At 34.4% G+C, this 22031-nt stretch overlaps 1 protein-coding gene across 7 annotated transcripts in view; it reads left to right on the top strand.

The window, feature by feature from the left end:
• JMJD1C (jumonji domain containing 1C) overlaps nucleotides 1-22031 on the top strand; it is a 253319-nt gene that overhangs the window by 169057 nt on the left and 62231 nt on the right. For all 7 annotated transcript variants that reach the window (XM_029931752.1, XM_029931751.1, XM_029931750.1 and 4 more), the window contains exon 3: nucleotides 5313-5426. In XM_029931752.1, the coding sequence (XP_029787612.1) occupies nucleotides 5313-5426 (114 nt within the window). The remainder of the gene's footprint in view (nucleotides 1-5312; nucleotides 5427-22031) is intronic.

The raw sequence follows: 22031 nt of genomic DNA, 5'->3' as shown, positions 1-22031 counted from the left end.
CTTTGATATCTACAAGATAACAAATTTATAATAAAGACCATGCATGTCTTTTACAAATAGGTGAATGTTTTCTTGCACTTACAGATATTTAACATTCTTTTTTTCAAATTCAGAGTGTATATTATACATATAGCACCCTTCTAAATCTAGACTTATCTCTGGTGCTGAGTAGCCATACATATCTAGTGGTCACCATATTGGACAATATAACTCGAAATTAGAAAGAAGTTAAGAGTGTGTTAGATAACATATCAGAAAATTAAATTACTGAAATAGTGTATATGATGTATGCTTTCAATTATGCTTTTTTATGCTTTCAAATTACAGATTTTTATAAATGAATTGTCTAAGTTTTTTTAAGAGTAAAATTGTTATAGGAATATCTTTTTAAATCTGCCAAAATAAATATTACCAGTTTTTCTTTAAGTGTTGTTGTTTATGTCATTTGATTTCACTTAGACTGTTAATCCAAAAATTCTTTTAAGTTTTTTTCCTGAGCATTTTTTATGGCAGTATATTTTTAAGGACAAATGATTAAACTAAAAATAAGTACTCTAAGACAAAGTATTTTCAGTGGTTTTAAGTTATACTTCATTTTTGCGAACTTGAGAGATAATTTACATATTATTTGTTTTCTGCACTTCCTCACCTTGGTAAATCTGGAAAGCAAAAACTTTGTGTTTGCATGTGCTTTATTGAAAGAGACAGTAAACTTGAGGTCTTCGTCTCACCACTAGTCTGTCTTTGTCTGTTGTTAAAATTATGAGCCAGTCTCTATGGCCGCAGCCAAATGAGTAATCACCAGTAATGTGACTCGTGCTGGAAGTGACTCCATCAGCACCTGTGACGGGGGATTAGTTACAGTTTACAGAGCACCGCCTCTTCCCTTCTCTCAGTGTGCCCTAAGCCAAGTAGTCTTTCTCATTTGGGTGTCTGCACTGTTGGAAGCTACTGCAGTGTGTTTCCACGCAGACAGAGTACAGTGGGAAAGGCTTTCTCTAGCTGATGGATGGCTGTTCTCTCTATTTGGAGTATCTCACTGGTTATGTAAGCGACCTCGGGAGAAATTATCCTGACCCAGATCGGAGGATGCAGTAGTGCTTCAGCTGCAGGATTTCTTAGTCGTTAACACCACAGTGCTGATGACAAAGAGCGAGTTGTAATCCTCATCACTGCCAGGGTTGAGCCAGAGCAGACAGAAAATCGTCATTTGCTCGTCGGAGACTTGTTAGGTTACAGCTCTGCTTCGTTCTGTGATCTTGGCTTTTCTTCCTATACAATGACGACGCTGCAAGTGAGCTTAGAAATGCTTGGTTTGAGAGCCATTTGCCTGTGATTTCTGAAGACTTAAAGAAGTATTTAGGCTAGATAAAAATTACTCCTCAAAAGTGAAATGGAAATGTCAGCTACTTCTTGACCTTTAAAGCGGTGTCGTGGATTTGAGATTTAAAGATACTTAAAAATTTTAAAGAACAAAGTACGGTTTGTATTTTTCTGCTTCCTTTTTTCTTTTGTCTTAATTTACATTTGGTTTTACTTCTCAGCCATAGGAATTAAGGTCACTGCCTTTTATTGGTTGAGCTTTAGTGTTCTTAATTTTAAGAAATTTTAACTGTCTAATTTGTTTAGAAGGGATTGTGTGTGTAGTAATTTCATAATACTGTAAAAAGATTAAAAACTAGAGTTTGTTTAAAGTATTAGAGCAGAAATATTTCAGATTAGCGTTTTTAGAATATAGTGTTTTAAGGGAAGTGAGTGTATTTGTTTTGTTAAGGTTTTTTGTGTGGTGAATTCCAGTCCCCACCCCCAACTTGTTTTCTAACAGTATCGTGTTTTTCAATAGACCTGCTTGGGTGGGAATTTGGACTTTGTTCTTTCAAGTCACTCCAGTCTTTGTGTGTGTGTGTGTGTGTGTGTGTGTGTGTGTGTGTGTGTGTAGCCTGAACCTTGACTTCTGAAATGTTGCTTAGTTTTCTGCCTCTTTTCCTTTAGTAAAGCTTATATCAGATTTTTGTAGTTAATGAGCATTATTTTTTTTTAACTGGGAAAAAGAATTGTTAAATGTTAACTGGAGGTTTTTAGAAACTCTGACTGTAGACGTAAACTCCATGAATTTCCAGTTAAATGTGAGCTTTAACGTGGTTTGTTTGAGCAGCTGAGTTATGTTTGAGAGCTGTAGCTGATTTATTTTAAAAACGTTTTTTTGAGGAGGGCTCATCTGTTCTCTTCCTCATGTGAATGGAATGCAGTGCAGCATGGAGCCCCAAACAGGATACAGTTGTTCGAAGCATTCTTCCTATAGCGTGGTGTAGGCCCTAATAGAAATGCAGGCTCTCAAATAAGTATTTATTTTATTTAGCTTTAGACTATTTGTAAAGTATCGTTAACACAGACAAAGGGACCTTAAAGGAACTCAATCCATTAATAAAATTGCAAATGATTTTTATTCAGTTATAATTATTCGATTTTAAATTAGTACTTTTTATTTCAATTTTCAAAGTTTTTTTTCAGCATTAGAATAATAGTCTTTTTGTGATTAGGGCTATATTCTGTGACTTTCATCAGATGGTAACTCATTGCTTCCCCTTAGGCTGTGGAAGTTCCTCATAGAATGATATATCTTTAGAGTCTTGAATTACTTAGTTATGCATGAGTTCTAGTTTCTTTACATTCCAGTACACCTAAACCTATGAAATATTTACTATAGATTCATCATAAAAGCTGTGGGATCTATTCTTTATTTAAATATTTATTTTTAAAGTAATAGTATGTCTTTGAAATGTGTTTGACTTGGATAAAATTTTTAAAATGTTTACATCGTTAATTTCCACTTTTAAAAAAACCAACATTTTTTAACTGCTTAGTTACCTATGTAGTCTGTCTTTAATTTTTCCATAAAGTAGTAAAAGTCACACATTTTCAGGGTTTATTTAATACATATTGGAACATTTCTTTGGCAAGTACTGTAAAAGTATCAGCACTTGCTGGGAACATATTTCTAGCTTAAATATATTTGTACATTTTAAAATTTGCAAGTTGTGGCCCTGTTTAACACTACTTTAAGAAGCATGGTATACTCTTGACCTCCATTTGTGCATGATTATTATCAGAAATAGATCTTTATAAACTAATTGTTTAACATTTCTGGTAGCTAAATTCTCCCAGTGGCTTTCAATTAGTTACCTTAAAGTGAGAAATTCTTTTTTATTTTAGCCTAGAAACTAAACTTAGTAATTTAAATTATGATTAGTTGGCCTGTTAAAATTTATCCTTAACACTCTGACCTACCTTTAAAAGGCCGAGTTCTGAGAGATTTTCTTCACAAGAATGTTTTTCATATTATAAAATGACTGGGTCTCATAGGAAATGCAAACCACCTGTATTATTTGCGTAAGAAAGAGGCACTCAGACAGGAGTTTACTTCTTTTTCAAATCCTACTTAATTGAATTGTACCTTTAGCCACTTAGATAATAGCTTTTGTGGACCTTTTTTGTTAACCTTCACGAGATGACCTGACAAGGGTACTGTTTGAAAAGAAATAGAGCATTTGAATAAAGTTCAAGGATTACATCAAGTTTCTTGAAAAGGTGCCAATGTTTTCTAGTTTACTAAAAACTAAACCAAGATATAATTTGAAAAATATTACGTTTTTCATGCCAATCACATACTGGTAGACATTTATAAGTCTAAATAAGATAAACGCTCTTTGATTTCTTGTAAAACTTTAGTCACTTGTTAGCTAAAATAATAGGATTTTATGAAATAATTTTAGAAATTTAATCTTGGTAAATGGAAACTGCTAGATGGCAACAGTAGCAGGAGATAGCTAAATAATGGGAGAATGTCTGTTTTGAAAATACAATTTCTTACCCAGATAAGCATACTCCACATATGTAGTGACTTAAAAAGGTTAGCCTTAGGACTAGGGAGGGAGGAACTTATTACTGTGGTTAGATTGTCTAATAAATACTGAAAAAATAAGTGGGACTATAAGAGAATTTTTTCGTGGTATTTTAATTTTAGAAAGAAGATATTTCTAAGTTCATGGTATTGTGTAGAAATTAAGTTTTCTTTAAAATACTTATTTTTCCCATGTGTTTAACACAGACCCCTCAATGAATCAAATCGAAAGCTTTAAGAGGAATTTCTTAAATACAGAAATTAACTCCTTAAGAGCCACTCTAAACTAAAGATCTTGAAAACTTTTCCCCTAGAGTAGGTATTAGTTGTGATTAGCAAGATGTTAGATTTCTTTAAGATCTAATAAGAGAGGGGGAAGCACAATGGCTTTGAATCTCCTGGGGATTTTTACTGTCTGTGCCAAAACCTTTGGTTTGTATCCAAACCAAAGTTGGCTAGTAGCAAGAAAGATTTCTCCATGTTCTATACTTAATTTATAAACTAAGGTGGTTAATTCCATTTTCCAAACTTTGATTCTTTTATAGTAACACTATTATATTGTCAAGTGTTTAGAAAAGTAACTATGTGACACTTAGGTTTTTATTCAAGCTGCTTCTGCTTCGAAAGTGTTACAGTAATTTAAAAAATGCATACATAGTACCTTTGTTTCCTTCCTTCCTCTTCCTCTTCTGCCTTCCTCACTCACACCCTACCCCAAGATATGGGTAAACTCCTTTATGTAAAAGTTGAGCTATTTAAAATAATCAAATAGCCATGGACCCTCCATTTTTGGTTTGTTCGCTCATTTGATTTTTAAAGTACTAGAGTATGTACTGAGAGGTGGATTTTGTGTAATACTTCTTACCTTCCTCTTTCCTGCTTCCCTTCCCCCACACTGCTCTTACTGAAGCAGCTGGATTTTTATTTGTGCTTGGGGCTGGGCTTGGGGCTGGGGCGGGGGTGGGTAGTACAAGGGGTGGAGTTAAAAGACCAGATGCATCCTGATCATTTAAAATCCTTGACGTGAATGAGCTAGGAAAGAAAAATAACTATGAACTTTACCTGCTCTGTTTGTATAAAGATTAATACTTAATAATTTTTTTAAAGAGAGTTGGGGTAGATCTGCTCTCCTACCAAGTTTATTATTTCAGAAGCAATTTCTTTTTTTATCTAGAAGTTTTTATAAATCATGTATATTTGATTTTTAAAATAAAAAATTTATACATCTACTTCATTTAAATATACAATATTGTATGGATAAAAGCATTTAGATTATAATATGAAAACTAATGTTAATTGGTATCCTAATACTATTATAATAATAGCATTTGTACATTATATGTATATACCCTTCATATTTGAATATAAAACCAAGAAAATAAGCATTATACATATTTTTTTCTTTTACCAGACTTTCAAACCCCTGGTTGAAAAAAGTATACCCAGTTCAATCACTGCGGTAGAATTCCTTGTAGATAAACAACTGGATTTTTTAACTGAAGATAGTGCCTTTCAACCCTACCAGGTAAGAAATTTTAGGTTGCTTTTAAAAGTTAGCTAATCTTGAAACTTTACTGATAATGTAGATATTCTTTCAAATAATTAATTTCAAACTAACATGTAGATGTGCAAGAAACCCAGTGCTTTCAATAAATTTTAATTATAGGTTAAATGGTTAATGTATCAATCAACATATTTACATACTGAGAACTTATTATTATGAGCCAGGCAGCATTCTATCACTGGGAATACACAAGTGAGCAAAATTAAGTCCCTACCATTATAAATAATGTTCATTGTTAGAAAATAACTGATTAGACATTAGTGTAAATTACCTTTGTCTCCAATGTCTAATGGTTAAGAATTGGGTCAATTAATATAATTAAATGAGATTAATGTTTATGCATATGATAATAGTAGTTCTTTTTCTTTTTAACTGAGAAGTTTCCTTTAGACGGTCAGTAATTGAATTGTTTGTTTTCTAAATTTTAGTTCCCAGATACCGTCTAAATGCAAAAGACTTAATTGGAAAAATATTTTCTAGTAGACTTTAAGATTTAAATCAAGTGAAGAAACTCCCTCCTATCAAACAGTAGGCACAGTGAATTTAAAAATTTCTAGTGAAGTTCTGTCAGTTAATTTCTTAAGGTATAAGTAAAAATTCATCAAAGTTTGTTTCCTTTATATATTTGGATTTCAGATTGAATTAAATCTTAGATACATTTTTTTTACTTAAGTGATTAAAATAATTATAATTGCATTGAGAGAAAGGATGAGTGAACTAGTTTTACTTTTTTTTTAATGGAGCCGAAAGTCAGTATACTCCTATTTCATTTCAGAATAGTTACTGTTTTCCGAAAATAAATATAGAGGCATCGTTTCCATGGAAAGAACAGGAGCATGAGTTAATGAGCAGTGATTTGTTGTGTATGGAGTTATAATACTTAGGGAATTAGAGTAGTTATGTGCCTCTTCTGTTAGATCTACCAAAATGGGACAGTAGTTTCCGGAGTTAAATGTTATTTTAAAGTTTACAGAGTTTTTGTACTGTTACCTTTTTGGTTCTTTGTTTACAATATTTATAGCTGAAAATTCATAGCAAGTCTTGGTATAATATTGGAGGTGTTAGAGCTTTCCCCTTGGGTTTTATTTTGCTTTGTTTTTAACTGTGAATGCCATTTAGCTTAACTATAGGCCTTACTATAATTTGTTTCATTTCTAGCAGCATTTTAGTGGGAATTAGACTGGGTGAGTCTAGTAAAATCAAAGGAACCTTCCAACCTTTAATGTTTTAATTTTGTGGTTGCTGATTAGCAGCACTCTGGAAGTTTCAGCTTGGATTTGATTTAGAGAAGTGAAATCATTATGTAGAAATTACTTCTAAAAATAAACTTTTCTGCCAGGTGGCCTAAAACTCCACAACGTGTTTATTAGCCTTATAATCATTGAAAGAATGTGCTAACATTTTATAGAGTTTTGGGGTGTCTTTTTTTTTAACATGTTAAGCTTTTAGATTCTGATAAATTACATAATTTTATTTAAAAACCAAAGGCACAAGAGCTAAAGTCTTATTTGATTTGGTGAATTGTACGATTGTTAGTAAACTGTATTACTCTGCTAGTATAGGCCAGTTGAACTCTAACCTAGAATACTGTATCTTCTAAAGGTGAAGTGATTTCTCTTGACATTATAACCATTTGTCGTCTACAAATGTGAATTTTCAGCTCTAAAAAAATCAGAAGGAATTAATACTAACAGCCCTTGATTTAGGGATCCAGCATACCTTAATTTTAGAATTTCTTAAAAGTTTTAAAAGTAATCTTTTTTTATATGTATTTTAATATATTTAGTTTCTTACTAATCTAGGTTAAAAAATATATAAGGATATTTTCTCAGGTATATAAATGATAGACACCTATTGTAAGATTTTGAATGAAAATGTACTCCAGATACCTAAGATGGCTTAGTCTAGTTTTTCAAATTTATTTGTTTAAATGAGTTTGTGAACTATAGCTAGCTACATTCATAATAAAGGAAACAAATTTTAGAGTTCATGTAATTAGAATGGCTTTATCCCAGAATGCTTTTCTCTAACCACTTGTCCAAACACTACATTTAAATTCTTTGGCATCTTAAACATGGCAGCTGTTACTGGCATAGATTTTGTAAATAGTGTCTTGACATATCTTAACTTTACGATAACCTTATATAAGTCAAAGGGAATTGGGGGGGTGGGATTGACCACGTTTTTTTTACAATGTTCTTCCTGTTTTTCTCTTTTTTAAATTTCATGAGGCAATTTCTTCTGAATCAAGATGTTAATTACCCTTTATAGACTTCTTAAGTGTATTGGAGGAAAACCTTTTTTAGAAATGGCCTTTGTGTATAGACTATTGAGTACACATAACTTTTGTTTTAAAAATTCCCACAAATAATTTTGTAGTGGGAATTCCCACCTACCGTCTCTCTCCTTGCATTCTCAGCATTTTATTCTATAGTAGTATGCTCCCTCTAATTTCCTTTATAAAGTTGTGTAGCCATATTTTAATATATCGGAATAGTAACATTCTTTAAGGTAGTGGTTAGAAAACAAGGATTAATATAGATGATTTCACTTTTAGGTCACTGGTTTGAATCCTATACTTAGGTTTGATTTCAGTGCATTGAATATCAAATGCCACATATAAAAGTTGATATGGTCACTTTTTTAGGTGGCACATAGTTGAGGAATTGGGGTACAATCATGCATAGTTTTCACTGCTTTGGAAAGAAAATTGAATGAGAAAAACTAAATAAACATCTTTTAAATAATATAATCTATGCATATTAATTAGGTCACTGTAGCAGCATGGTATTGTTAATTCTGTTTTTTCCTTATGCACACAAATGAGTTTCTGCTTCCTCCTTTTAGATTTCCTGATCATGCCTGGCTGCAGTTAACTTTCTTTGAAGTAGAGGGGGAAGGGAAAAGAGAGGAAGTAGGAGGGAACTCTGCACATTCTACTCTGTCTTTCAGCTGGCTGGGAAGAAGGAGGAAAAAAAACCAAATTATTGATTCTGAAAGATGCCTTTTATAGTTTGGAGTTTTGTTTTTGTTTTGTTAATTACTATTATTTTTGTGTGGTATGGCTACTTTTCTTTGGAGGGTGATAACAGAAAAGTTTTAAAAACTTTTCATTAAAATTTGAAATTTTGATCAAGTTCATATAAAAACAGTTTGATAATGAAATATGAACATTGAACTCTTAGCATGATTTTGAAATCATCTTGTTCTGAATTTTGGCTTCTGGCCATGCACACACCTGCAGTTTTCAGGTTGGTTGCTTCATAGAGGATATAGAAGAGATTATTTCTTACTTGAAAATTGTACATGACTCATCTTAACAAATTTGGGTTGGTCTGGCTTGTTAGTCCAGTATTTTCTAGGGATCACAATTCTCTCTGTTTTTCAATGTAATAAAGGAATAATACAAAGGGCACTACTTTAAAACCATTAGCGATTTGAAGCAGAATGTGCTTGTTCACCTTTATGCCCTATGTTTATCTTCTTGTATATTAAAATTCATTGTAGTAATGAGGTATTTTCCCTACTATAAGGTAGAATCATCATAGACCTGACGGAATATTCCTTTTTGAAGTTCTGTTCCTAATAAACTGATAAAAGTTTAGAGATAGGACTATTAATGCTGCAGTTTCTGTCATCATAGAATGTACACATTGAATTGCTTTACTAAATATTAGATATAGTACTACTGTGCTTTGAATTACTGGTTGAAGAAAAAAGGAACAGGTAGAACAACCTCAGTATTTTCTTAGTACCTGGACTAAAAATTGCTTAAAGACTTGAACAGAGAGGAGTCCTAAAATATTTAGTTAATGACTGTGTCTGGACTATATCAGATCTGTGTGTCTGTCATTTCTCAGATATTGCTCAGTGAAAAGGTTGTTTTCCCTCTTTAAATCCATTTTGACCCATAAGTTTTGCATCACTGATGGTATAAATTTATTGGCTGTGGTTTCAGAGTATCCCTAAGGTAGTTGTTGCTCAACACATCTGATTTACTAAAAATAGCTCAAATGATTGCCTAGGATAAATTAGCAGTAGTTTGGGAGTGGTATGTAGCAGAGACCTATATTTTTTCCTTATAAACTTTTGTTATTGTCCTATGGACTTTGGAACTACTTCATGACCATGAGGAGATAATATGAGTGAAGTAAAATTTTGTCCCCAGTCAGCTAAGGTGAACAATTAACTGCTAGTTTGGTTGTTATTGGCCAGATGTTATATTCTGTTGAATTAAACATTTGACATAAATGAGCCACTGACAAAATTTTGAAAATCTTGTTGGTAGTAATTCATTTTATGAGCAGATTTATTCCCCAGGGTACTGTGGTGGTACTACTAATAGTTTACAGAAGGAAGTAAACAGAACTTCATGTAGATATTACTTTGGTGGGTAGAAAAAAAAATTATTTTTTAAACTTTCTTTACTCTCACTTCAATTTACAATGTAGTTCTATCATTTTAATACTAATATCCCAGGGCGCTTGAGTGGCTCAGTCAGTTAAGTATCTGACTTTGGCTCAGGTCATGATCTCAGGGTGTGTGGGTTTGAGCCCCACATTGGGCTCTGTGCTGACAGCTTAAAGCTGGAGACTGCTTCAGACTCTGTGTCCCTCATCTCTCTTCTGCCCCTCCCACTCATGCTCTGTCTCACTCTGTCTCTCAAAAATAAATAAATGTTTAAAAAAAAAAAAAGACTAACATCCTTGTAGAGGAAATCAGATTGTGACCTGGTACGGGATTTATCAGTATAGTTATATAAATGTTTCTTTCCCAGAATTCCTCTCTGTTCTCTTCTCGTATCAAATTACTGCTTCCCATTAATTTAATTAACTAAAAGAAAAAAAAATGGACCTCCAGACACTACTCATCAAACTGTTGTTGTCATTGTTATTGTTTTAAATTAAGAAAGATTTTGTTAATGATAACTGAACTTTCTATTAAGAGACATTTTTTATAGGAATTTATAAGAAACACTGGAAGCATGCCTTTTAGGATATGGGAATGGAACACACACACACCTAGCCTCCAAGAATGAGAGCATCCGCAGTGTAGTTGAGAGAGGGAGAAACCAGCCCAGAGCAGAGAGAAAGGCTAACGCTCTTAATTTGTGTTTCACTATTTACTCACTTGATACTTAGACCCAGAAAGGAGTCTTTAAATGGAAATTTTATGCTTAGACTCGACTTCCCTTTGACTTACCCTTAAAATTCTTTAATATCTGACCTTGGAAACATCCTAACTGACTTCATTCATTTAACAAGTTATTTAAATCTGTGGTTTCCCAGTGCACAGCATCCTGCTAGGTGCTTAATGGTTTAAAAGAATTGATATACTAAGTCCTAGTGCTTTTTTTTCCCAAGGTGTTTATAGTTCACAACAATAACTTATATTAAAAATAGACCTGATTTAAGGAGCCAAAAGTACATAGTAAAGACTAGGAATACAAAGAAAGGAGAAATCAGTTGCTTGAAAGTCTTATGAGGGAAGTCGAATTTGAGTGGGATTCATTTGAAGGGAGTTGGAAGTGAAAAATAGGACAGTGAGGCCAGACATTTGGCAGGATGGATAGCATGATCAGTAAGGAAAGGAGGTAGATTTAGAAGACAGCCCAGCTGGAGAAGAGCATTTGACTTTGAATAGTAGACCTCACACTACATTAATAAGTATTATGGGGTCAGATAAAAGAGGAATAGGATTGCTAAGTACAGTTATTAAGTGAATTTTATCTTGTAGGCCAAATGAATCATTGGAAGCCTTGAAGCTAGAAAGTAACAAAATTTCTACTTTAACAGTGGCATCTGCTTACTATAAACATCAGAAGCAGCTAATTGAGAGGGTCTTCATTTAGTCTTTTGTCCTAGGCAGTCAATATAGCATAATGGTTAAAGAGTTGTGAAGTCAGTTCATGCAGATATCGTTTCAAATCCTAGCTTTGCCATTTGCTAGCTATGTGACGTTGGGGAGGTCTAAAGCATTCTAAATATGGTTTCTTCATGTATAAGGTAAAGCTGTTCTCTACCTCAGAGTTTTAAGAAGATTAAGTAAAATGATATATTGAGTTATTACTGCATACAAACTGCTCCGTAGAAGGTGGTATCTTAAACTTTTTGGTTGATATTTGAAACTCCTTTCTCTTCCTATAAGTAACCATTGGATATTTGTCTTCTACCACCTGCACCTCCTTTAACAATCTGTCTTATTTGTTGTCTCTAGATCTCTTACCATTTCTTTCTACATCTGATTGTAGATAAACTTTTTAGCTGTCTGTACAAGCCATGGTCAGCTTGTAACAACATATCTTTGTAGTAGTGTTTCTTCTCTATGCTGTCCCCCTCCCCACAGCCACCATTCCTTCAGAGAAGTTTAGTTACAATTCTGTGGTGACTTCTTAAAATATTATTTTAAGAAAATGGTTTTAGAAAAGATGCAGAACCCTCGAGTGTAATACTACACTCCAAAAAACTCTCTTACCTTTTTTTCCCCCCACAGGGAAAGTCTTAAGCTCCATTTGCTGCTGATAGTTATTTTTATCTCAAAAAGCATAAGTGTTATTCAGGAAGTTACAGAATTGTTTTTCTTTATTTGGCTCTGGTGAGAGGCCATGTGTACACAGTACTATGTTTTGGAAGTTCTCTAAACATTGAGTAAGATGTTGGAATATATAACCTTTGAAGTTCCTTCTTAACACTGATAGTTCTGTGAACTTGCTCAAGATGGAATAACAACCATTTCTGACCAACATTCACCTAAACAAGTTTATTCCTGACTAATTATTTTAGTCTCAGGCATAAGAGACATTCGACTTACCTCCAAATTTATCTCAAAAGAGAGAACTAATGAGTCAGGCAGTGCCAGAAGCAAATACAATTATTTAGGATTAGAATAACAATTGTTTGTATTAATGGTGTTTACTGAGATAGTTTTCCATCCTATATTTTTCTATATCTGTTTCTGATTTATATTTTGACAGAAAGAGGTTGAGCACATTCTTAATTAGTCCCTGAGTTTTGTTTTGTTTTTGTTTTTGTTCTTTTTTGAGAGTCAGAGCAAGCAGGAGAGGGTCAGAGAGAGAGGGAGACACAGAATCTGAAGCAGGCTCCAGGCTCTGAGCTAGCTGTCAGCAGAACCCACAAGCCTTGAGATCACGATCTGAGCTGAAACCGGACGCTCAACTGACTGAGCCACCCAGGCGCCCCCAATCCCTGAGTTTTTTAATTCATCTCCCTGTTCCATTTTACTTTGCATTCATACTAACATTTGATTGAAATTTAGAGGTGCTTTGTTGCCATAAAGTCAGTGAAAATGAGAACTGTGAGATGTGGAATATATATTCTGCCAAGAGTGTAGAGAAAAAAATACAGGTTCATAGCCCTAGCTGTGAACTGACTGTTGGTGGATTTTGGCATGGTAGGATCAGCATCTGTGGGCAGGCATTGGCCTGGGGGTGGTCTAGAAGATGAGGCCAGAGCAGGAAGCTGCTATTGTGTAGTACTTGGCTTTATTCCATTTCTAGTCAAAAGTGACAGCTTGCAATAGTGGAGCCAAGCTGAAGCCTAGAAAGTAGGATGGACTACAAGAAAAGGGGAACCAGTAGCTTAAAGAGTCACTGTACTTCCTTATTTAAGTAGACTTTTTTAAAATTTAAAGTTGGTACATGAAGTTTTAATATTCAGTAGTTTTTCACTACATTCTGCTTAAGTACTTTTATGTCCTACCTACCTGATTTTTATATACTGTAATTTCAAAAATAATTATAAAGTATACTTATTAAAGTCCCACAAATCAAGTATGTTGCTTTATCTAAATGCATATTTGCTGCCATTAAAAAGGGAGTTTTTCATTTGTAAAAATTGGTTGCAAAACTTGGTGTGTTGAAAATGTATCCAGGGAGTCCAGGAACATGTTATTTTGACTGAAATTTGGCACAAGTGTGAGCTGTTCTGCAATATTCAGATTAAAAACATTTATAAGTCACAGTCTGCACTAGTTCTCTCTTGGTCCCAAATCTGCTATGATCATATGCTGAAAAATCTGCCAGTCTCTTTGTAATTTTTTGTGACTGCTGTTATGAATTTAAAGTATGTGAAATTATGCTTGTAGACACCAGATTCTAAGGATCCTAAGCCACCACTAGTTACCATTGAGAAAGATTTTCTAATTTCTTTCTGCCAGTCAAAATAGGTTGATATTTTTTATTCCTTTTACCCAGTTGCAAATTCTTACTAAAGCATAGCCATATTATTATAAAATCTCAAAATTTTATTTTAGTCTGTTAATATTTTACATTTGTAAAGTTCAGCAATTTGCAGAATGTTTCCATATGCATTATTTTTGTACATCCTTATGTTATCCTTATAAGGAAAACGTATTATCTTTTTTTTTTTTGAAAACGTATTATCTTAATTTTGTGTAATGTTTTCAGGGTACATATAATAATTAGTTAATTCACACAAGTCTATGAGAAGTCTAATTTACAAATGCCTAAGTAGCAAAATAGAAACCCACTTAAACTAGCTTAAATTAAAACGGGGTGGGGGTGTTAAAAAGATACAGCAGGCAGTGCCATGGATATCTGCAGCAGGAAAGTATAGCGGAACCTTATTTGGAATGGAATTAGGAACTAGAAAGTCAGGAACTCAAGTCACATATTCCTTCTTCCCCTCTTCTTCAGTGTCCTTTCTGCAGACAGGTTTCTTCTGCTTACTCATAGGTTTTGCTTCTCATTATAGTAGTTTCCATGTGACTTGTGTGTGTCATTGTCAGTTTGCCCACCTGCCCCCTCCACCCCCAGCAAGATCTTTTAGATCTAATATTTGTGTTTCTTTGTAAAAGTAAAGATAGAGTATAGGAGAATGAAAGTCTGAAAGGGAAAGATGGAAGAATTATAAGGAAGGGAGAGAATATATGGTAGCAGTTTTTATAGGCAAAGAAAGTGATGTTTAAGGAATTTGTGACTTGGCATCTAGGTTCACACAACTAGTGATCATCTTTCTTTGTTTGGCACTTCACTGTTTTTATTAGAGTTGACATCCTTCGTATATATAAGATTAAAATTTTTCTCAATTTTATTGCCTGCACAATTTCCCTACACTTTTCAAACACTGGCATTTAGTTTTACTCCAGATCTGTGTATCATTTTCAGACTCATCTTCCATAGACAGGAAGTCCAAAGAGCTATTTAAGATACTTTGCACTCTCCCTGTTTTCTCAGATGCTTAGTTTTCTCTTTTGCATACAGGTATCCTGGAGTCCTTGGGGCTTCTGGCTGGCTCAGTGATCAGAGCATGTGACTATCTATTGATCTTGGGGCTGTGATTTTGAACCTTATGTTACATGTAGAGATTACTTTTTACTTTTTAATTTTTTAAGTATATTTATTTACTTTGAGGGTGGAGGAACAGAATCCCAAGCAGGCTTTGCACTAACAGTGCCCCAGTGCGGGACTCAAACACATGAACCATGATATCATGACTTCAGCTGAAGTCAGATGCTTAAAGACCGAGCCACCCAGGTGGCCCTCTTAAAAGCTATCCTAATGGGTATGAAGTTCTTTGCCAATTTTTTGAATAGAGTTGCTGGTTTGCTGTTGAGTCCAGGAGTTTTATTAATCCCTTATCAGATATAGACTCTTTGTAAATGTTTTCTCCCATTATTTGCCTTGTTTTTTCTCTGTCAGTAGTGTTCTTTGATGTATGAAGTTTTTAATTTTGATGAAGCCCATTTGTCTATTTATTTGTTCTGTTGCATATGCTTTTACTGTTTTATCCAAGAAATGTTCACCAATTCCAACATCAAAACAAATTTCTCCTAAGAATTTTGAGGTTTACTTTTTACATTAGATTTTGACTCATTCATAATTAATTTTTTTATAGGACATAAGGTAAAGGTGCAGCTTTCTTTTGCATGTGGATATCCAAGTTTCCCAGCACCATTTGCTGAAAAGAATGGTCTTTTTCCCATCGAAGAGTCTTAGCACCCTTGTTGACCATTTACTCTAAAATTTTATTTCTGGACTCTGTATTCTATTTCCTTAGTCTATATGTCTGTCCTTAAAACTAGTACACACTGTTGATTACTTGGAGTTACCACTTTTTTTCACTTTTCTACAACTGCTTAATTTGTCCAATTGATTGTTAACCCTAAAGATAAGTTATAATTAAAATAAACTATTCTGCTTAACTGGTGAAGTTTTCTGAAGTACCTAATCAGTCTTAAGATATAGTCATTCATTTATTGCTGTGTGCCAGTCACTTTGCTAGTACTAGGAATTTAAGACAGATAAAATACTTTGTTCTCTTTCAAGTCAGAGGGAGAGACATAATTATAGCTATATCCTGAAGGTTCTAAAATTGAGGCATATTCATAGTGTCTGTGCTGTGGAATCAGTGGATTCAGTAATACCAGATATTTGCCTGTTTCTTTTTATTGGTTTTATTTTTTTCTCAGAAGACGAGGGTTTAGAAGATGGGAAAGAGATAAGGAAAGCTAATAGTGTTTCATAATAGACTACTCTATCAGGATTCTCTAACAAAACAAAACCACACACACACACACACACACACACACACACACACACACACACACACACCCCAAATGTGTATAGAGAAAGGATGTAGAGGAAGGAGTTCTAAGGAATTGACTCATGTTAATTGTGGGGTCTGACAAGTCTGAAATCCACAGGGCAGGCCAGCAGTCTGGAAATTCTGGCAAGAGTTGATTTTGAATCTAAAGGCAGTATGGAGGCAGAATTCTTTCCTCTTTGGAGAACCTCATTCTTTTTATAAGGTTTTCAAGTGATTGGACTAGGCCCACACATATTATGGAGGGTAATATGCTTTTTTCAAATTCTACAGATTGAAACATTAATCACATTTGAAAAATAACTTCAGCAACCTCTAGACTGATGTTTGACCAAACAGCTGGGCACCATAGTTTAGCCAAAGTAACACACAATATTCACTGTCACAGGTATGAATGGTATTTGATTCTTTGCTTTGTAATGCATTGTAGGATGGTAGGCATCTCTTGCTTTGGTACAATTATGTGTTTTTAACATCTCTGTTAGGCTAATAGAAGAAAAACATCCTCACACATTTCCTTCCCTCTTCATTTTGAGCTATTAGGATGTAAATAAAGAAATTAAGAAGTGGTCTGCAGACAGTGGCTTACCAGTAGCTTAACACCCTAAATGTGAGAAGAAAGTATCTGTCATCATTCCTTTTTTTTCTTTCTTTTTTTTTTAATGTTTATTTTTGAGTGACAGAGCGTGAGTGGAGGAGGGGCAGAGAGAGAGAGAGACACAGAATCTGAAGCAGGCCACAGGCTCTGAGCTGTCAGCACAGGGCCCCACACAGGGCTCAGACTCAGGAGCCTTGAGATCATGACCTCAGCCAAACTTAGATGCTTAGTCAACTGAGCCACCCAGGTGCCCTCTGTCATTTCTTTCTGAAGGTTACCATAGTTCTGCTTCTTGAGTCTCTATAGTGTGATATTTTCTCACGGCTATCAGTGGTTCCCTACCAATCCAGTTTCATTATAGATCAGATTCGTATATCACTCACATTCTCTGAGACCTTTATACCAAGTCATTTGATCATTTAATCATAAATGGGTCATATTTTTCTATCAGATTTGTACTTAAATAGGGTTACCTATAGTAACAAATTTAAAAAATCCAGTTTTTGTAGATGTTCTTTGCCTGGGTGTCAGGTGCCCTACCTGGGAATAGCATGATATTCTTACCAATTAATAACCCCTCTTTCCACTGCCATTCATGGAATAGTGATGTCTGGAAATAGAAAAATTCTGTGTAACAGGGACGAATAAAAAAATCCGGATAGATAAAGCCTCTTCCATGTATATATAGACTTCAAACTTACAGATCTTTAAGGCATTATCCAGTATGTGGACTTTAAAAACACAATACCTAGAGCATCTCAGAAGGATAGTTTTTAAATCTTGTTTCTCTCACATCCACTTCTATTTTCAAAGAATTCAGCTCTATCACATATTAATGATTCCTTCCAAAGTTCATTGTTGAGAATTTTTCTTAAAGTTTATTATTATGTTTATACATTATGTCAGTCAAGCAAACTTGGCATTAGTTGGTATCATCTAAATAGCATGTTTGTGTTACGAAGGATTATAAGACTCTGCTTTTGGCCAAGGGTGTAGTTAATTAATGGTCTTCACTACCAGTGTTGTAAAGAAGCAGACAGAACTACTGGTTTGTTTTTATTGGTTTGATCACTTCCAAAATGTCTTGTTCTACACGTAGGCATAAGTATACATATTAGTCCTAAAATTTTTTATGAATTTGAATCATGGCACAACTTGGGTAACTCTACATTTTGCCCTTAAATTCCATGGTCATTACTGTATCTGATTTAGTGCCCTTTTTTTTTTTTTTTTTTTTTTTTTTTGAGAAAGAGAGAGGGAGGGGCACAAGGAGAGGGAGACACGATTCTAAGTAGGCTCTGTGCTGCCCAGTTTGGGACTCGAACTCACAGACTATGAGATCATGCCATTAGCTGAAGTCAGAGGCCTAACTGACTGAGCCACCCAGACACCCTAGTGCCAATAATAGTTTACAGTGATCAGATTTAAAAATAAAGAAGGAAAATCAGCATACAACAGTTAAATAATAAGTTGCCAAAGTTTTGAAATTCTGTTTTTAAGATAATTTAGTCATTTGCATATATACACATATATAAAATGTATCTTATTAGGGAATTTTGGCTCTTTGAGGTGGAGGAAAAAATTTACATCTATTAAAGTATCAGAATTTGCTAGTAGAACAACAGACGAATTTTGACTTAGATCCCAACTCTGCTTCTAATTGTGAAATGTTGGGCAAGGCATGTAGCTACTTAAGAATTTATTTTTCATATATGAAATTAGATATGTAATATCTGCCTCATAATAATGGCCTCAGAGCCATTGTCTCTGAGATAGTGTATAAGGAAGAACATTATGCCCTATAAAATTGGTGATAAAGAGAATAAATATGGTAGAAGTTCAAAAATAAATAGATCTGGCTGGGTAAATCCCAGTTCATGCTATGTGTACTTTCAAGAGACCCACTAGAAGAAGTAACTTTGGGGTGTGCCTGGGTGGCTTAGTCAGTTAAGTGCCACTTCCACTCAGGTCATGATCTTGTGGTTTGTAAGTTCAATTCCCTCGTTGGGCTGTGTGCTGACAGCTCAGAGCCTGGAGCCTGCTTTGGATTCTGTATCTCCCTCTCTCTCTGTCCCTTCCCCTGCTTGCACTCTGTTTCTCTGTCTCTCAAAAATGAATAAACATCAAAAAAGGTTTTGGGGGGGAAAAAAAGAAGTAACTTAATCTCATTCACAGACTTTACAACTTTACCAGTGAGTCATATATTTGGAGAATTTTCTGTATTCTCCCAGTTTTCCCTTTTAATACTTAATTTATTTTGAGAGAGAGAGCATGAGCAAGGAGGGCAGAGAGAGAGGGAGAAAGAGAATCCCAAGGATGCTCCAACACAGTACTTGATCCCATGACCTTGGGATCGATCCTATGACCTGAGTAATCAAGAGTTTGATCCTTAACTGAGTCACCCAGATGCCCCTTCGAGTTTTCTTTTCATTTTTTTTCCAGCCAAGATACTTCTCCTGTTATATTACTTTATCCATTCTTACCAGCACTTTAACTCCCTTATGTTTTTTGTCTTTCTGCTACATCTGCCTTTTAATTTCCTATCCTAGAACAGTCCTACCATTTACTTTCTCCATTTCTACACCATAAAAATGCACTACCCATTATTGATAGCCAGTAGTCACGTGTGGCTATTTAAATTTAAATTAAGTAAAAATAAATTTAAAATTTCATCTGTTAGACCAGATTTCAAGTACTCAGCCATATGTAGGACAATACAAATATGTAACATTTCCATTATTACAGAAAATTCTCTTGGAAAGCCTTGTCCCAAATCAAAAGCTTTTAAGCCTTAAAAGCAGGAGAAAATTACACCCATGTATTTTGGTATCACTGTATTGTCTCTGATCTCAGCTGATCCTTTGGCACCAGTTGGCATCCTATTCTATGCTCCTTGCGTTTGCATTCCCTAAAACAGTTATTTTAGATTATCACCATTCTACTTAGCTTCCTCCTTTTCTCTTAATAGAAGACCTTTCTCCTGCAGCACAGTGGAAATGTAGGTTAAAAGCAGGGACCCCCTTAACTTCCTGTCCTCAAACCTGTTTTTGCACCTTTTCTTATTTACCTCCTTTTTTGTCCTATCAGAGATATGCTCCCCTTTTCTGTAATTGATTCAGTTTTGCAAATATTTACTGGGTACCTGCTGTGTCCCAGGCACTATTTCTGGTAGTTAAGGTGCAACCATGAACAAAACAAAAAAATTTTCCTGCGTTCATATAGCTTACCTTATAGTGAGAAGAGATAGCAAGTAAAGTAACTGTTTTAGTGTATTAGGAGACTGTAAGTGCTATGGAGGAAAAGAAAACCCGATAGGAAGTGTTAGCTGGAACAGAAAAATAGAAAGATTCTAAAATGAAAGCATTCATAGAAAAGCAAGAAGACAACTATAAAGAGATAAGTAGGAAATGAAATAAGAAAGCTAGATTAAGTAGGGTTTTGTAGGCTGTTATACTTTGTTTTTTGTTCTTATTAAAACTAAAGTGGAAGCATTTGGAGAGTTTTGAGTAGAAGTATGATTTGATAAAACCTTTTTTTCTCAGATAATTTAAAACATACAGAAATAGAAGAGTAAAATGAATTCTCATGTACCTGTCATCCACTTTTAACAATTACCAATTCATGGCCAAAATTGTTTCTTCTTACTGCTCCTCATGTATTTCTTTTTTTTTTTTAAAGATTTTATTTTGGGGGTCTATCTGGGTGGCTCAGTCTATTGTCTGACTCTTGATTTCTGCTCAGGTCATGATCCCAGACAGGCTCATTGGATCCAGCCCCACGTTTGGCTCCATGCTGAGTATGGAGCCTGCTTAAACTTCTCTCTTCCTTTCTCCTGCTCATGCTCTCTCTCCCTCTCTCACTCACTTACTCACTCAAAAACAAAAAAAAAAAAAGATTTTATTTTTTAAAGTAATCTTTACATCCAACATGGGGCTCAAACTTATAACCCTGAGATCAAGAGTCATGCTCTATTGACTGAGTCAGCCAGGCACCCCTCCTCATGTATTATTTTATTTTTTATATTTTTTCTCATGTATTATTTTAAAGCAAATACCATATATCATTATTTTCATCCCTGAATGTTTGTGTATACGTATGTAAATGAGAAGGTATTTATATATATATTTGATTCTAATTCATAGTAGTTGACATTCTAAATTGTTACAAGTTTTCGCCAACATCAGGAATGATAAAATATATATATTATAATTTTTATTCAATTAATTATCTTAAACAGTATTAGTATTAAAAGAATTATTTATAAATAATACATATTTATAAATGAATAAGTAGTGAAATAGTGGTCTCAGTAGATGTCATTGAGCAGGTAAAACCCATATATTCTACTATATTTTAGCACTCAGATCTTGTCATTCTTCCCAGTCCTGCTGTATCCTGGGTAATGGCATGACCATATCTACGTTGTTTTGTCACTCAAATAGACACATGGGAATGTTTTATGTTCTTCATTTGCCCTTATTTATTGGCCTTCAAATATTGTTGATTCTACCTTCTTAGCATCACTTGTCCATCCTGTCCTCATCTTAATTGTCAGGCTTTCTTGCCTTGCTAGACTATTACAGAGCTCTCCAAATACGGTCCTTCAGTCTTCCTACTCACCTAATCTCCTCTCTTAGTCCATACCAGTGTACTTAGTCTTCTCCACATAGGCCATGCAGTTTCATCTATATGCTTGCACCTGCATTTTCTTCTTTTTGAAAGTCCTTTTCTGATCTCCCAGAGCCTGGCAGGTGTCCTTGAATTTTTGAAGTTCTAGCTCAAACTGTTGAAGTTGTAGGTGTCCATGCTTTTCTTAAGTCCCAACTCAAATAACTCCTCTTCTGTGATACCTTTCTCAACTAGATCCTCTACTAGATTCTTCCCCATTATCTTTGTCTTGCCTCTGTAGCATATGTAAAATTCTCTTTAACCTGTATTGCAGTGAATTGTGTTAGTCCCTGTTCCACAGACTGTTAAGATCCTCAAGGCCCTAAATTCATATATGTGTTGCCAATCTCCTCACACAGTAATAGACAACTGGTGTTCAAAATCTCATTGAATGAAATATATTCCTAATATATTTTACTCATAGGGAGCTTGTTAGTCCCACACTCAGAAACTATTTCAATATTCCAGCAAGCTGCCTATTCTGATTTCCTCTACCACAGAATAGGAGAAGCCAAAAGGATAAATTTTAACATGGGATGATGGTAGATTGGGAACTTAATAGCATAAGAGGTTACTAGATCATAATGAAAACAGTTACAACTCAAATTTTGTCTTTTTAGAATGCTTTGATAACTTTACATCAGGTAAGAATTATGACAGAATAATCAATGACGGCGATAACCATGAATATTGATAAAAAGCTTAAATTGTATTTAA

The sequence above is a fragment of the Suricata suricatta genome, chromosome 2 (assembly GCF_006229205.1).
Source record: "Suricata suricatta isolate VVHF042 chromosome 2, meerkat_22Aug2017_6uvM2_HiC, whole genome shotgun sequence".
In the NCBI taxonomy this organism is placed as follows: Eukaryota; Metazoa; Chordata; class Mammalia; order Carnivora; family Herpestidae; genus Suricata; species Suricata suricatta.
This window is presented reverse-complemented; position numbering and strand designations above follow the sequence as displayed.